At 50.0% G+C, this 16,464-nt stretch overlaps 1 protein-coding gene across 2 annotated transcripts in view; it reads right to left on the reverse strand.

Annotated features, from left to right (window-relative positions):
• The window catches only part of KAT8 (lysine acetyltransferase 8), a 1,009,124-nt gene that overhangs the window by 895,644 nt on the left and 97,016 nt on the right, over positions 1–16,464 (reverse strand). For both annotated transcript variants that reach the window (XM_069651899.1, XM_069651897.1), the window contains exon 2: positions 5,750–5,824. In XM_069651899.1, the coding sequence (XP_069508000.1) occupies positions 5,750–5,824 (75 nt within the window). The remainder of the gene's footprint in view (positions 1–5,749; positions 5,825–16,464) is intronic.

A 16,464-nucleotide genomic window follows, 5' to 3' on the forward strand; every position in this document is an offset into this window, starting at 1 on the left:
GTGAGTCGGCGATGGTGTTTTTTATCCCTGCCAGATGAAACGGCACCAGAAAAATCCCTTGGGCGACGGCCCAATGCCACAGGTCCTGCGCCTCCTTGGACAGCGCTGGGGACCTGGTTCCGCCCTGTTTCCTGATGTAAAACATGGTGGTGGTGTTGTCGGTGAAGATCCTCACCACCTTGCCCTTGAGGGACGGAAGGAAGGACCTGAGGGCCCAAAACACTGCACGGAGCTCCAGGACGTTGATATGCAGGGACTTCTCCGTCGGGAGCCAGAGTCCTCTTGCGTGCAGATTTTCGGTGTGCGCTCCCCACCCTTCCAGGGAGGCATCCGTGGTCACAGTCTCCTGGTGGGCTGGGGTCTGGAAGTCCATGCCCGCCGTCAGATGCGCGCGGGTGCCCCACCACCGTATCGCTCGTCGGAAACTCTCGTCGAGCTTGATCCTTTCCTCGAAGCTGCCCGTCGTCTGGATCCAGCGCGCATCCAGGAATTCTTGCAACGGGCACATCCGGAGCCTGCACATGGGAATGAGGTAGATGCAGGAAGACATCATCCCGAGGAGGGACTTGATGGACCTCACCTTGGCCGCGTCGGCCACCAACATCCGTTGCACCTTGCCCAAGATGGTCCTGGTCCTCTCCTCCGACGGGGAGGCCAGAAGGGACACTGTGTCGAGCCTCGCTCCCAGAAACAGTGCGACTTGCGCGGGCACCAGGTGGGATTTGGCGTAGTTCACGGAGAATCCCAGGTCCGTGAGGAGTTGGACGGTCCTTGCCGTGTGGACCACGGCGAGCTCCCTCGTCTTGGCGCGGATGAGCCAGTCGTCCAGGTAGGGGTAGACGTGAATCCCCTCGCGGCGCAGCTGCGCCGCCACCGGTGCGAGGCACTTGGTGAATACCCTGGGTGCCGACCGTAGTCCGAAGGGAAGGGCTTTGAACTGGTAATGACGCCCTTGGACCACGAATCTGAGGAATTTTCGGTGCCCCTTTAGGATGGGAATGTGGAAGTAGGCATCCTCCAAATCCAACGACGATAGGAAGTCTCCTTCCTCCAGCTGACCCAGGACGTGCTGGAGGGTGACCATCCGGAACTTCTGCGCCTTGATGAACTTGTTCAGACGTCGCAGGTCTAGGATGGGGCGCCATACTCCCGTCTTCTTCTTCACGAGGAAGTATCGCGAGTAGACTCCGGAGCCCCGAAGCCTCTTTGGGACGAGTTCGATGGCGCCCTTTCTGAGCATCGCCTTTACCTCCAGGAGAAGTTGAGGGACGTGAAGTTCTTTCCTGGCCACGGGGGGGACGCGCGGGCACCTTCTTTGAAACTCGAGCGCGTGGCCCCGGGCCAGGGCGTCCAGCACCCAACGGTCGGTGGAGATGGACTCCCACACGCTGACGAAGCCCGCCAGCCGGCCTCCCACCAGGGTGCTTCGGTGGGGGCCCGACCCCACGGCCGGTTCAATCCTGCTTGGACGCGGCCTTGCCGCCTTGACCTCCTTGGCGACGACGGCGGGGTCCGCTAGACTTGCCTCGTCCTCTGTAGGCCTCTTGCGACGACGAGCGGGCCGCTTGACGGTAGGAAGCGAAACCGCCGCCGGAACCTTTGGAGGCGCCCTTGCCTCCGCCGCTCCGAAAGGGCGTTCGTCGTTGCTGCAGGACTCCAAGGGCCCTGGCCGTCTCAGTATCCGCCTTGATGGCCTGAAGGGAATCGTCCACTGTCTTCCCAAACAGGTTGTTCCCGTCGAAGGGCATGTCCAGGACTCTGGTCTGGACGTCCTGCCGAAAGTCCGTAGCTTTGAGCCATCCACGACGTCGAAGGCAAACGCCGTTGCCCAGCTGGCGGAACCCAGTGTCGGCGATGTCCGTCGCCACGGTGATGGCGTGGTCCGAGGCCACCTCACCTTCCTGCAGGATCTCCAGGGCCTCCGCCCTCTTGTCGTCCGGCAGAAAATCCAGCAGGGGAGCTATCTTGTACCAGAGCTCCCTGTCGTAGCGGGCCACGATAGCCAAGGCGTTGGCCGCTTTAATCGTCGTCGCTGCCGACGAGATGACTCTACGTCCCATAGCATCCAATTTCTTTCCCTCGCCGTCCGGCGGGGAAGTCGATGTGGAGGCCGCACCCCCCCCCGCTTTCTTCCTGGCTGCCGCGGAGACGACGGAGTCCGGGGTAGGCTGCGCCCGGAGGCATAGGGGGGCCGTGTCCGGGACCCGGTACTTTTTCTCGTACCGGTCTCTTCTAGCTGGCGTCGTGGAAGGGTTCTTGAGGAGGGAAAGGCCCTCATCCCAAATGTCGTCCAACAGAGGCACTGCGAGGACCGTCTTCCTCTTGGCCTCGCGCCGCTGCTTCTCCTCAGGGCAGAGTTGGAAAAGCTCGGAAGCCCTGGAGATCATGGAGTGGAAAGATCCGATCTCGTCGGGCGGAGAAGCCCTGGTGGGAGGCGACGACGGAAAATCCTCGTCGTATGCCTAGTCGTCCGTACCCGTCGCTGCCGTGTCAGTCCCCGTATCATCCCCTCGGGTGGACGGGGAGGAGGGCTGGACGGGGCGCGACGGTTGAAAAGGAGGTGGTGGATGGATCCTTCTTTTCTTGGTAGGGGGAACACCAGAAGGTCCCGGTTCTGGATCCCCCGACGGGAGAGGTTCCTCCGTCGGTAACGGTAGCCTCGTCCTTATCTCGGAGCATAAGGACTGTATGGCCAACAAAATGGCCGCCGAGTTGTCTTGCGGCGCTGGCAGAGGGGAATCCGACGGGCGAGCAGGGGCCCCGTCGGTATCCTCGACGATGTCGTCGTCGTCACCTGCGTCGGGGTCCATTCTGACGGGCTGGCCTTCTTCCACGCCTAGGCCGTGGCTTAAGACCTCGATCAGCTCCTCTTCTGAGGTTGAGGCCGAATCTACGACGACGCCCTGCCCCCCTTCTTCCCCACGGAGGGTTTCACGGGGGTCCTATCGATGGGCACAAAGGAAGACTCCCTCCGCGGAGGCAGGGAGATTCTGGGCCCTGAGGTCGCCACCACTGGTGTAGCCACCACAGGCTGAGCCAGGGCCGCCGCGACCGTTTCGATAGAGGGCTTGGTCGGATGGATAAAGGCCTTCACCACCTTAGGTGCGCTCACCGCCTTATCCTTGAGGGAGGGGGCACTGCCACGCTCCTCCTCTGCCTTAGAGCTCGACCGGGGCCTCTCCAGGAGCTTCGCCGGGTGCTCGGCCTTCCTCTTACCCGACCCAGAGCGTTGGCTCGTGGTTGATGGTGCCGGGGAGGGTGCGCCCTGCCTGGCGCCCGTAGAGCCCGACCGTTCGGCGCTCCCGGTGCCAGCGGACTCGCGGTGCTTGGCCTTATGTTGGGCCCCCGTCGCCGGGGCGCCCTCAAAGGTCTTAGAAGACCGCTCGGATTTCTTCTTCTCGCCAGACGGGCTCTTACCCTCCAGCCAGTTGGCGAGACGTTGATGGCGGTCCTTCATGGTCCGTTCCGACATGTTGCCGCAAAACGCACAGTCCTTCTCCACGTGCGTCTTGTCCTCATGAAGGCAGTAAATGCAGAAAGAGTGTTCGTCCTCCTTGAAGACGTTCTGCAGCTGGCATCCAGGGCAGACCCTGAACAGCTTTCCGGGCGTCGAGCTTCCCTTCTCCTGGGCCATCTCCGAGACCGGGCCTGAGAAGCTTCTGGAGTCCTCCGAAGCGTAGCTCGACGAAATCTTCACCCTTGAGGGGCACAGATGAATCCGACACGGGTCCCCGTTGATCGGATGTAGGATCGGTGGAGCATGAGGCTCTTTTGACCGAAAGAATCGAAGTTTTTTGTGAAAAAGCGAGAAAAATAGCACTAACGCTCGAGAGCAATAGCACGAGGATCCCAACACATGAACGTGCGGTAAAAATCTGAAGATGGCTGCCAGAGGCGGTGCTTAGATAGAGGGCAGTCATTGGCTGTGGTCAGTATGACGCAGAGACCAGTGATTGGTTATTACTACGAAAGACAGATCAGAAACGAAACTGATACTGGTTTTTTCTTTACCGAGGATTCCCAGCCTGACGACGGGGAATATTCATGAGCATGTGAATCCATGCCAGACCCCATGCTGGAGAAAGTAAAAACCCTAGGATTTTACCTTGACTCCACCTTCACATTTAACAAACAAGTCAGCGCCATGGCTTCCTCTAGTGCGTACACTTGTAAACTGATCAGGGCATATAGACCTTTCCTTTCAAAAGATAACAGCACCACCTTAGCCAGAGCCCATAATCCTTTCCAAATTGGATTATTGTAACGTGTTGTATATGGGAGCAAGTAACTACATCACCAATAAAATCCAAATCCTGCAAAACTATGCCCTTAGAGCTGCCCATGGTATTCCCAAGAGACCACATATCGCACCTGAGAAGACAGCTCAAATGGCTCTCCACCAATGACAAAATCATGCTTAAAAAAAAAAAACGCTAACACACAAATGCCTCAATCAAGCTGCCCCTACTTACCTCATTGAGAGAATCACGAAAAATCCTCCTTACGACCTACAAGGACAATCAACTCATCCTGTCTCGTCGTACCTAGATCTAAACTAAAAAAAAACCAGGAGGAAGTAGCTTCCCTGTCAACGCAACACAAGCCGGATCTCTTTACCCCTTAGAGTGAGAACCAACCATTCTACATGTTCAGGCGTAACACCATAAACTGGTCGGTTACCAACGATTCAGGATAGCCCTAGCCCTGCCCTATACTAGGCTACACAACTTCCTGACTCGCTTTTACAATTTTCCGCTCACGATTTGCCTTCTCTGCCTTGGTACACCATATTTATTCTCCCTTTACCCTATCCTGTACCTTTTACCTCACCTGGTACATTATTCTAATGCTTCCGTTGTATACATATTTCTACTGTATTACTCTTTGTATGGTATGTAAAATTGATCTACTTGTATAAATTGTATATATTTGTTTCATGTTGTATATTGCATCTACTGTAACCAAGCTAAAAGTAAACTTGTATCCACGGTGCGAAAGGAGCCCAGATACCGCCGGGTCCGGTGCTCCATACAAATAAAACAAACACTAAGCACAGGAAGGTGAGTGTGAAAAAGCGGGTTAGATATGTAGCATTCTGCAACAAACAACTTGCACTAAAGCAAGTGCAGCTTTTACAGTTTAACAATTTAGTACAACTGTTAAGACCCTGATCGACAAAACAAACAAAATCACACACTTCAGTTGTATAATCTCTCCCCAATGATCAAACCGTTAATTATATTGATCCACGGTTTCCAAGGGGGGGACCTGCTGGAGGGGATAGGGTTCTGGAAGTATGAATGGCATCATGCAAGTACCTCCGCCCCCGAAGCAGCAAATGTTTACATGCAAGGAAAGTTCTTTTGGAAGAGAATTACAAGTTCACATCTTTTTAATGTAGATTTAAAACAAGAGTAGGTTCTGCATTGTTTGTTATTTTAAAGTATTTGAAAAGGGAAAAAAGTTTCCAGCACTTCATGGAACCGGGCAAACCTTTGGAGGTATTACACCACACTGACAAACCATGCCCGGCTGGGCAAGCCAATGCCCCCTTGAAGATAAGCATGCCTTTAGACAAAAAGGCACAACTACTGGTGGCATGAAAGTAGAACAATGCATACGTTTACCAACAGTCAGCAAAACACTGATGGAGAAACAGCTGCGCCTGTGAGATACACACACAAAATCAGCTTCTACTCATTCTCATAAGCGGCAAGCTACAGATATCTATAAAATGTGCATCACTTACACCCTACATAGTGTACGTAGAACTCTTCCCGGCCTTCTTGCTCGTTCAGCCTGGACTGGATGACTTCTGCGGAATCTAAAGGATCAAGGAGCAGAGTTTCAAACAGTAAAATATACAAAGTACAGGATCTGAATATCAGTTATCGTTTTTGTAGCACATCAATGAAATTCATTTAAATAAATTATCAAAATACACTGTGGAGCATGGAGATTTGACCTACAAGTTGCAGATTTATGTAGCCGGCACAGTAATCGCGAGTCATACCCATGCGATCAATGTAACAAAAATGGAACTGTCTCAGATGATAATTGACATTACTGAGCACAAGACGGGAGAACACCGTTTTGGCGGAGTGATGGATGAGGTGGAAGCTAACTTTCTTGCTCTTGAGAATGATTCCTCCAACAATGGCTGCAATTAACTGTTGCATATAAGATTGCTGTAAAAGAGGAGCCCAAGTTTCTTGGGTAAAAGTGAGGATTTTAGGCGGGAAGGAGATGGAAAGAAATGGGATTTCAAATATTGAAGAGTGCAGCATCAGGCAGCTTAAAGCCATGCAGTGGTAGTTGGCCCCGATGCAATTGGGGAGGTTTAGCGAGATGGCCGGGGGAAACGATGGGACAGGAAAAATTCTGGGTGTCATCAGCAAAGAGGTGGTAGCGAAAGCCAAAGGAGAAGATGAGCAAATCCATGGGAGGCAGTGTAAAGCGTGAAAAGGAGTTGGCCAAGCATAGATCCTTGTGGGACACCCACCAGAAGAAAAGGAGATTTGTAAGTAAAAAAATAAATTAAAAAAAAATAGATTTTTAAACAATATAAACCAAACTTGCAGTGCATACAGTAACATATCCATTATACGTTATGCAGTCACGCTCACTGCTTCCCTTTTCCCTCCCCCTCTACGAGCCTACTTTAATGAATGTCCTATTCTGCATCTTGTGATGGGGGGGGTTGCTGTCCATGAGGTCCCTTGAGTCCGATTCCGACCCAAATAGCTCCGCTATCAGCAGTTTCGAGGCCATGAGACTCAGTTTCCTCCTCCCCCCCAGCTTTACTGGCTTCTTGCCATACCATAGTTTCTGCCTCCGCCCATTTCTGCAAATCCTTCCACCATATCTCTGGTCGAGGTTTGTGTCATGTCTTCCACCCCATAGCAATTCTTCTCTTTGCAAGCGCATATGCCAGATCTTTCAGTCTGCTCACATGCTTGAATTTCCTCGGCCTACGGAACCCTCCCAGCAGACAGGCCCACACATTATCCACCACAATCTTAATGCTTTTTCCCGCTAATTTATGTGCGATCTCACTCCAGAAGCGCCCAATGACCGGACAGGACCAAAACATATGCACCATGCCCGCATTCTCTTCATCACATTTAGGGGATGCCTGCCGTCCTGCATTTTTAAACTTGGCTATCCTCTGGGGTGTCAGGTACGCCCTGTGCATAATATACAACTGCATCTGCTGAAGTCTTGCGTTCCTTGACACCTTTTTACGATACCCTTGGACTCGTTCCCGTTTTCCATTGGGGTACCCACTTCATCCTCCCAGTCTAGTCTCAGTTGTAGCACTTCCTTTCCCACTTTAGACATTATCTCGTATATCCTAGATATCTCGTGCCCTCCCTCTGCTATGTCATATCACGTCTACAGTAGTGTCTGGTTCTTCCTCAAGAACCAATTCTGACCATGTTCTCTTGATCCTTCGCACCAATCTATAGTATGTGATATACTGGCCAGTGTGTAGCCCAGTTTCCGCCCTTAACGCCCCAAAATCTATTCTAGTGCCCTCCCGCCAGATGTCTCCCATTGTCACTACACCAGCTGGTTCCCAATGATTCCCGATTATCATCCTCAGTTGCTCTTCCCTGCCCGCTAGTGCTACTAGCGGTATCTGGGGGGAGCACGGGGACGGGTTCTCCATCAGTTGAACTGCCCTACGCCACATCCTCCATCCCAGTGACATCTTGGGGCGCCCCTCCAGTGCAGCCTGGGTTAGCCATATTATCTCTTTCAGGTAGAATGGGACAGTCCTGTCTGAACAGTTTGGTCTCCAGGGTCACATCCTCCGAGAGCCATTTAGCCACATACTGTAGCTGACTGGAAACATAGTAAACTTCATAATTAGGCAATTTTATACCCCCTTTCTCGTAGGTGTTCTGCAGCTTCCAGAGGGCCACTCTGTTCCACGTCCTGTGCCATAGAAAGTCTCTGCATATACCAGCCAGTTTACAAAAAATGTTCTTTGGTATCAGAAACGCGGTGTTCCCGAAGTAGTGTAGGAGCCGAGGAAAGACCATCTTTAACATTGCACCCCGACCCTCCATTGCTAAGGGCAGTTTTACCCAGAACCACATATAATTTTCTATCTTGGTAATGGCTACTTCTGTGTTACGCCTATGCTCTTCCTCCACCGTGTGGTATACATCTATTCCCAGGTAGCGAAATGTGCTGGTAGCCATTGGCACTTGTAACATCGGTAATTGTTCTAGGAGAATTCCTTTATATCCACCCAATGGGAACATGCTGGCCTTATGAGGGTTCACCGCAATTCCAGACATCTCTGCCCATCACCTCCAAGACATATTGGAGGTTTTCTTCTGGATATCGCAAATACAGTAGTATATCATCTGCATATAATGATATCAGGTGTCGTGTTCCACCCAGAGGGATGCCTATCATGTTATATTGCTGTCTTAAATAGATCGCTAGGGGGTCCAAAGCTAATGTATAGAGCATAGGGGACCATGACAACCTTGCCTGGTTCCCCTACGCAGCTTCGATCTTTTTCCGACACCACTGACCCCGTTTTGACTCTAGCCAGCGGGTCGCTGTACAACATCTTGGCCCAGTGTAGATACCCCGGACCTATCCCATAGCCAGCCTGGGACGCCAACAACCATGGCCATTTGACCGAGTCGAAGGCCTTTATTGCATCCACCGACACAACTGCCAGTTCATCCTCACTTCCAATTCCGTATTCAATGACTGTGGAGCCTTCTAAGATTATAGAAGGTGTTCCTATTAGGGAAATAGCCTGTCTGGTCCGGGTGTATCGGTTTACTTATAACTCTCCTCAATCTAATGGCCAGGACAGCCGTCAAAATGTTGCTGTCTTGATTCAACATGGACAGGGGTCTATAAGAGCTGCAGCTATGTACTGGCTTGTTCGGTTTGGGAAGTGGTATTATTATCGCTTCTCTGAGCGACTCGGTAGTCTGCCTAGCTCATTCGCCTCATCCAACATATTTAACAAGGGGGGGGAGGGCACCTCATCTTTGAATATTTTATAAAACTCACTTGGGAGTCCTTCAGCCCCCGGGGTCTTACTAGTTGGCAACTGTCTCACCACCTCTTCTAACTCCTCCAAAGTGATTGGTGCATCCATCTCCTCCCTTTCCTCTGCGCTAATCTGTGGCAATCCTAGGTCTTCTAACGTTTCCGCTGTTGTCGTGCGATTATCCTTCTCTTCATCCCCATATAGCAAGCCATAGTAGTTTACAAACTCCTGATTCATGCCATCTTGAGTATCTACCACCCTACCGCCTTCCTTCACTATCGATCTAATGGGGGCCTAGGAGTCTCATTTTTATACAGCCATGCCATAATCCGCCCCGGTTCATCTCCTCCGGCATGCTGCCTCTCTATATACTTTCTATAGTTGAGGTTGCACAATCTTTCCCAGTGCCCTGCACACTTTTGCTGTAATCTTACTATCAGGTCACTGTCTTGGTTGGTATCATTTCCACCCCTCCCCCCCCCCCCACGCCAGGCGTGCCCCAAGTGTGACGAGGAGAATGCAGACATGATACACATGTTCTGGGCGTGCCCAGTAATTGCAGGCTACTGGGGTGAAGTGGCGCAGAAACTGGCAGGGAAGGGTATCACGCTCAAAGTGGATTCAGCCTGGGCCTGCTTACTGGGGGGATATCCCAGAGCGCGTAAACTCAGACATGTTGAGAAATTGAAAGATCTGGCTTATGTGCTTGCTAAACGTAGGATTGCAATGGGATGGAAGGAGTGTCATAAGCCACGAGTGGAGGTCTGGTGGAGGGATCTCCAAAAATGGGCTGAGGCCGAGACGGCGGTGTGGCGGGATACCAGTATTGCAGGGGAGGAGGAGGAAATGTGCTCCCTCGCGGCATGGAAATTGATGATAGCCGAACTGTTTGGAACGGGGTCGGCTCCAATTGAATCTGAGAGCGATGACGCCCCTCCGTTCACAGCGGATACCGATGGCGGACACCATACAGGCTCATAGGGGGGAGGGATGGGGATTGCAGTGCTTTTGTTGTTAAAGGTGTTTATTTATGTTCTGTTGTATTGTTGTTTGGTTTATATATAAAAATAAAAATATATTTTAAAAAAAAAATGATTCTCACCAGTGAGCCCTTTATCTGTGGTAGAAAGGATTTCAGGGCCCAACGCACCGCCCTCAACTCTAGCAGATTGATGTGAAGGGCGGATTCTTCTGATGACCAACGACCCTGAACCTGTAGGGACTCCAGATGAGCTCCCCACCCAGTTAGAGAAGCATCCGTCACCACTGTCTTCTGGAACGCAGGTTCCAGCAGGGGCATTCCTTAGTCAGATGTATGGAAATTCTCCACCATTGAAGAGCCTGCACGAGCTGGCCGTTGATGGTCAACTTGTCCGACCAGCGCCCTTGACTCTGTGCCCATCGATCCGCCAAGAATTCCTGAAGAGGCGACAATTGCCGATCAAGGGTATGCAGGACGACATGGTCACCAGCAAGGCCATGTACCTTCGCACTGACACTCTGGTGCCGACCAGCCATTCCGTTGCCTTTTGTTGCAGTCTGAATTCTTTCGAGGGATGGCTTCACCAGCCACGACTGTGCGTGGAACTCTGCCCCCAAAAAGACCAAGGTCCTTGACGGCTTCAATGAGGACTTGTCGAAGTTCACTGCGAAGCCCAAACGTTGTAGGAGGGACATGGTGGCATCTAGGCTTTGTGTCCTTTCCGGAGACAATCCCCTCACTAGCCAGTCGTCCAAATAAGGGTACACATGGTGACCTTCCTTTCTTAACCAGGCTGCTATTGAAGCTAGACATTTGGTGAACGTCGTGGAGGACGATTTTAGCCCGAACGGGAGGACCCTAAATTGATAGTGGGTTCGTCCGACGACGAACTGCAGAAATCTTTTGTGTCGTCAACGCATCGGGATATGGAAGTATGCGTCATGAAGGTCTAGCGACGACAAATAATCTCCGGGTTGTATCGATCGGATCACCTCCTGGAGCGTAAGCATTTTGAATTTTAAATTCTTGAGCAGTTTGTTGAGCGCTCATAGATCCAAGATGGGACGCCATTTTCCATTTGGTTTCTTGACGACAAAGTAACAGGAGTACACTCCCTGTCCTTTTTCTGCCACCGGGACCAGTTCTATAGCCCCTTTCTGCAGCATAAGCGCCACCTCCTGCAGTAGTATTTGAAGGTGGGGCTGAGCCGAGAATACCGGTGGAATGTGTGGTGGCATGTCCTTGAACTGTAGAGAGTGGCCCAGATGAATCGTGTCCAAAACCCATTGGTCCGTTATGCGCTCCCACTCGTCGACGTGACGAGACACTCGGCTCCCCAGGACGTCCTGAAACATGTCATTGTTGGTTCTTGGCTTGTTTATCTTTCGTCGACGAAGGGTAGGCACCCCGCCGTCTGGAGGTTTGGTAATCTCTGCCTCCAAGAGAAGACTGGGCCGCACGTCTGTAGCCTTGGGACGAGTAGGAGGGTCTGCTGAAACCTCGGTCTCTAGAAGACCCAAACCGGGAGTTACCCGAAGCCCCTCTGAAAGGACGAAAGGAACGAACATTCCTACCACTCTGGAGGGCTCCGAGTGACCGCACCGTGTCAGTATCCTCTTTCATTTACTTCAAGGCCTCATCTACTTTTTCACAGAACAGTTGCCTTCACACAGCATATCCAAGACTTTATATTGCACCTCCGGTCTGAACGTAGTGCACTTGAGACAGGCTTGTATTCGTAGTACCACGCCATTATTGATTTGCTTAAATCCGGACTCGGCTAGGTCGACAGCAATGTTTATAGCATAGTTGGAGGCCTCTTCTCCTTCCCATACTAGCAACATGGCGGACCTTCTATGTTCTTCGGGCAAATGCCCCCCAAGATAGGAGCCAGCTGGTGCCACATTTCCCCGTCATACCTAGACATAATCGCCAAGGAGTTGGCTGCTTTAACTGTAGTCGCGCCGACCGACAGCACCTTCTTGCCAAAAGCGTCTTGACTCCTGGCTTCGTTGTCCGGCGGGGTCGTGCATTTATGTTGGGACCTGGCCTTTCTAGCCGCTGCCGCAGATACCACCGATTCCGGCGAAGGTTGAGACGTCAAGTACTTGGGAGTCGATTCCGGATCCTTGAATTTGTTCTCCAAACGACCTTTTACTGCCTGTTCCGAGAACGGATGACGCATGGTCTTCAGGCCCTCTTGCTAGGGATGGCAAATATGGATTCCCTTCTCTTGCCCATATGATCAAAAAGAAAACAATTCCTTTTCTCCTCTTCAGGGACTAGGCCAAACTCAGCACACGCCTTACTCATCATGGCATGGAACGCTCCCACGTCGTCAGGTGGTGATGGTGATGGTGATGGCTGCGAGGACTTCTCGGAGCCTCCATTTCTGCTTCAGAGTCCCATGTTGGGTCCCTTGAGGGGCATAGTGAGATGTCTGAACCCGACCCTTTGCGGTCTGGATCAGAGTCCGGTAGTTCTTCTTGTGGGCGAGGGCGATCTTCTGCAGCTTGGGAAGCGACAGTAATCCTGGTCGTCGAGCGAGGAGCCGGGCCCGGCTCGTCGACGAGTGGCGTAGACTGTAGCAGTGCCAGGGCACTGGGCTGAGGTATCTGTGTGTCCAAATGCTGTAACAGCTTCTGTAGCGTATTTAGCACCGCCAAGGACAGAACCGCCTGGGGGTTCAGTAATGACGAGGTTGTAGGGATGGTACCCCCACTTAAGAGCATCACCGCACTGGTTGGTTGCAACCCCAGGTCGGTTTGGTGTGCGACCGGGCCACATTCCTAGTCAGCCGACGAGATGGAAAAAGCCGCCTCTGGTTGCAGCAGGGCCTCAGGAGGAACGGGATCAAAAACCTCTGGTTGCCATCCCATAGACGGAACCACCATCGATGACGATTTGTTTCCTACAGCCGCTGTCTGAAGCGTGGGAGGAGTCGCCGATGACGCAGGTGCCGACGAGCGGGCCGTCGACGAAGCAAGTGTTGCAGGGCCTTGAGGTGTTCCCGCCGCTTTCGGGGCAGACTTGCTGGCCGAGGCCTCTCGACTCAAGGTAGATTTATGACGGTCTACTGAGGAGGATTTAGATGGTTCCTTTCCTTTTTAGACAAGGAGAAAGAAGACGACGCTTTGTGCGAAGAGGGGGCCTTCGAATGTTTTTCCGAATGCTTCTCCGAGGGGCGTTTTTCAGCAGAACGCGCCTTCTTCGTCAGGGGTTCTGACTTACTTCTCGAGGCCGTGGAGCCCACCTCCGATGCCGGGTACGCACCCGGCCCGTCATCGAGCCAATCGACAAGGCGTCTTTTTCGGTCTTTGAGGGTCTTCTGAGAGAAGCCCGGACAGATTTCACATGTGTCCGCTGCGTGGTGAGGATGAAGACAGTAAATTCAGTCCATATGACCATCCCCTTCGTACACCTTCTTAAGACCGCATGTAGCACACGGCCCAAACAACGCCTTTCCAGACATTTTTTCGAGAAGAAAAAACAGTCGCAGAAGTAGAAAGTACAACCTAACCAAATAGCAGATATGCGAGGTAATCCCACTACTTTGGAAGACGGTTGAAATCTGAGGGAGCCGCGGTGGCGGGGCTATATATACCTCTACCACAGGTTTGATCAGGAGCGGACTAGAGAAAAGACCCATGTACGCAAACTTCTCAGAGAAACCAGTTATCTTGATATTGACCAGGTCCCTAAAAATGCCAAGATTAAATCTATATGTAAAAAATATTAAAACTATTGTATAGCAAGAAAATCTAGTTTGCTTCAAAATAATGCAGAGCTATTTCTCCGAGTTCTGGTCAAGAGGGACCTCAGGGCTTTTTGGGCTCTCTTTTCATCTCAAGACTCTACTTTTGGTTACTAATCAATTGAATGTCATCCCGGAGGTCCAATGGGTAGACTTTTATACTGATCTTTTTGGTAAAGGGGAAGAGGGTCTTCAAGAAGCTGAAATTGTGGAGGCTGCGCTTAATACCTTGTGGGAGCCTTCTATTGATCATGAGATGTTATTTGGGCTAATCGTCAAAGCTAAGAACTCTAGGGCACCAGGCCCTAATGGCTTGATGAATAACACACTGAAAGCCCTACCGGAAGTTGGGGCCAAGTTTCTCTGCATGCCATTTCAAGACATAGTAAAAACTGGTGCTATACGTACTAGTTGGCACACTGCCCATATTGTTCCCATCTTTAAGAGGTCAACGGACTCCGATTAAGAACTACAGACCGATCTCTCTTACTGATGCGGATTGTAAGATTTGTGCTTCTCTGCCATTATCCCATGTGAATGTCTGGATTAAAGGGAATCATATCCTACCGAAATACCAAACAGGGTTCAGGGCTGGTCATTCAACCAACTTAAATGGCCTTATTTTAACTGCTCTAAAAGGCTCAGTATGGGGAAAATTTGGTGGTACTCTATATGCTGCCTCAATCGATTTAGTCATTAGGTCATGTCTCTGGGCCAAATTGTCGAAGTGGGGGCTTCCGGCAGGCCTACTTAATTTGATTATGGCCATGTATGAGAACTTGGGGTCCATATAAGGATTAACCTGGAGGGGACACTCTCCAGAAGAATAAGGACACGTATAGTGGTGAGACAGGGTTACTCCTTGGCTCCCTGTCTTTTTATCCTTTATTTGGCAGATGCAAGGGAGTTCCTTAGGGATGCAGAACTGGTGAGTGCAAAATTGGGGGATCTCAGGTTCTCGTGGTTGGCATATGCCGACTACTTCCTCCTTTTCGATCAGACCAAAGTCGGCTTAAAAAGACCAATATGTAAGTTTGAAAAATATGCCACAATAAATGGGTTAAAATTCAACCCGAGTAAAACCCGCACAATGGTCTTCTCTAAAGGGAAAAAAAAGGGACTAAAAAAATGTGGAAAATTGGTGGGGAACCGATTGCGAGAGCTTAAAAAATTGTTTACTCCGGATTTTTTATTGTGGCCCAACCATCGGTCAGTGAACTTAGACGATCTCTCAGAAATAAAGAACACCCCCTTATTTCACAGACTATTAAATTGGATAAGTATTGTAGGTTCTCCTTTAAGCCAGCGGTAGACTTTTTTGAAGGAAAGGTTGTTCTGAAATTAATATATGGCATGGAACTCCATTATTTGGATATCCAGTCTTTTTGGGACTCCCTGGAGGGTATCTTTTGGAGAAAGGTTTTGAAACTTCTCAATAGTATCCCTACAGTGGCCATAAGGTTTCAATTAGGTCTGGTGTCTCTGTAAGCCAAAACCTGGCGCTTTTCTGGTCTCTGCTCGGTCCTAAAAAGAGGATACTCTGAGGATTTGGGTAAATTTCTTCTCACAGGGATGTTTGGATCGAAATGTATATCTTCTAAAATTCAGAGGTCTCGGTGATAAGACTTTATTAGATCCGTCTACGGACAGGGACACTGTTGACCAATCCGAATAAAGTGAATAAACTCCTTTACTCCCATGATTGGAATAGTACATTGGAAAAATTCCATTCATACCCTTCTCTCTGCGATTTAAAATTTGAACCTAAGAAGAGAAGTACTATGTCCTTTATTTTTACACAATTTCCCCAATCGTTATTATCGCTCCCTCCTTCTGAAACTTAGATGGAACATTCTGCCTACTAAGGAGGTTTTACACAGAAGGAATGTAAATAAAGATTCTGATGTCCTCTGCCGCTTTTGTCATACTACAGGGGTCACCGAAACTGCCCCCCACTTGTTTTTAGATTGTGTTGCATTGAAAGGTTTAAGGGCACTCATCAGGGAAAATTCAACTCTCTGGGACTTTTGGGGGCAGAAATGTTGATTTGGTCGAGATGTCTCAATTTCCAATATTACAGAGGGCCTTGCGATTGCAGGATTTATCAAATCTTTAGATTTGTAGGCACCTCTGTTATGAGTCTCTTGTTTAATGCATTTCTGTCTACACTCCTTCTCTGTCTGCTCAATGATTGCACTTGTATCCACATGTATATGCTAACTATGACTGTTTGCCAAGCCCGGTTTTGTGTGGAATTGGAAGCTACACCGATTTTAAATGCCTGATTTTTTTTTTTTAATCTTGTGTGCACTGATTTTATAAGCTCTGTATAAATTTTAGAAGGAGTGTAGGGTTATGCTGTACTGACAATTTTTAGATATGCATTTTTTTCTTCGTTTTCTATTAAATGTAATTGTAAAGGTTTCTTTTGTAAACCATATACAACTAAAAAAAAATTGCCTAAAAAAAAAAAATTTGAAAAATAAAAAATGCAGATTTTACAATTATACATTATTTGAAAAAATTAGGCACCCATCACGTTTGGGATGTTTGGTGTTGACAAAGAAAGTATGGTGCTCCAGCCTTGTGAAGGCAGAAGCCTCCTACCCAACACATTAATACCGTTCTTGAAAAAGGGTTTATATACCTGAACATTGTGATGGCTGTAAAAACGTAGCATTGCAGCAAGGTCAATACGTA

Source organism: Ambystoma mexicanum, chromosome 3p (assembly GCF_040938575.1).
Source record: "Ambystoma mexicanum isolate Mex_15411 chromosome 3p, UKY_AmexF1_1, whole genome shotgun sequence".
NCBI classification, from domain to species: Eukaryota; Metazoa; Chordata; class Amphibia; order Caudata; family Ambystomatidae; genus Ambystoma; species Ambystoma mexicanum.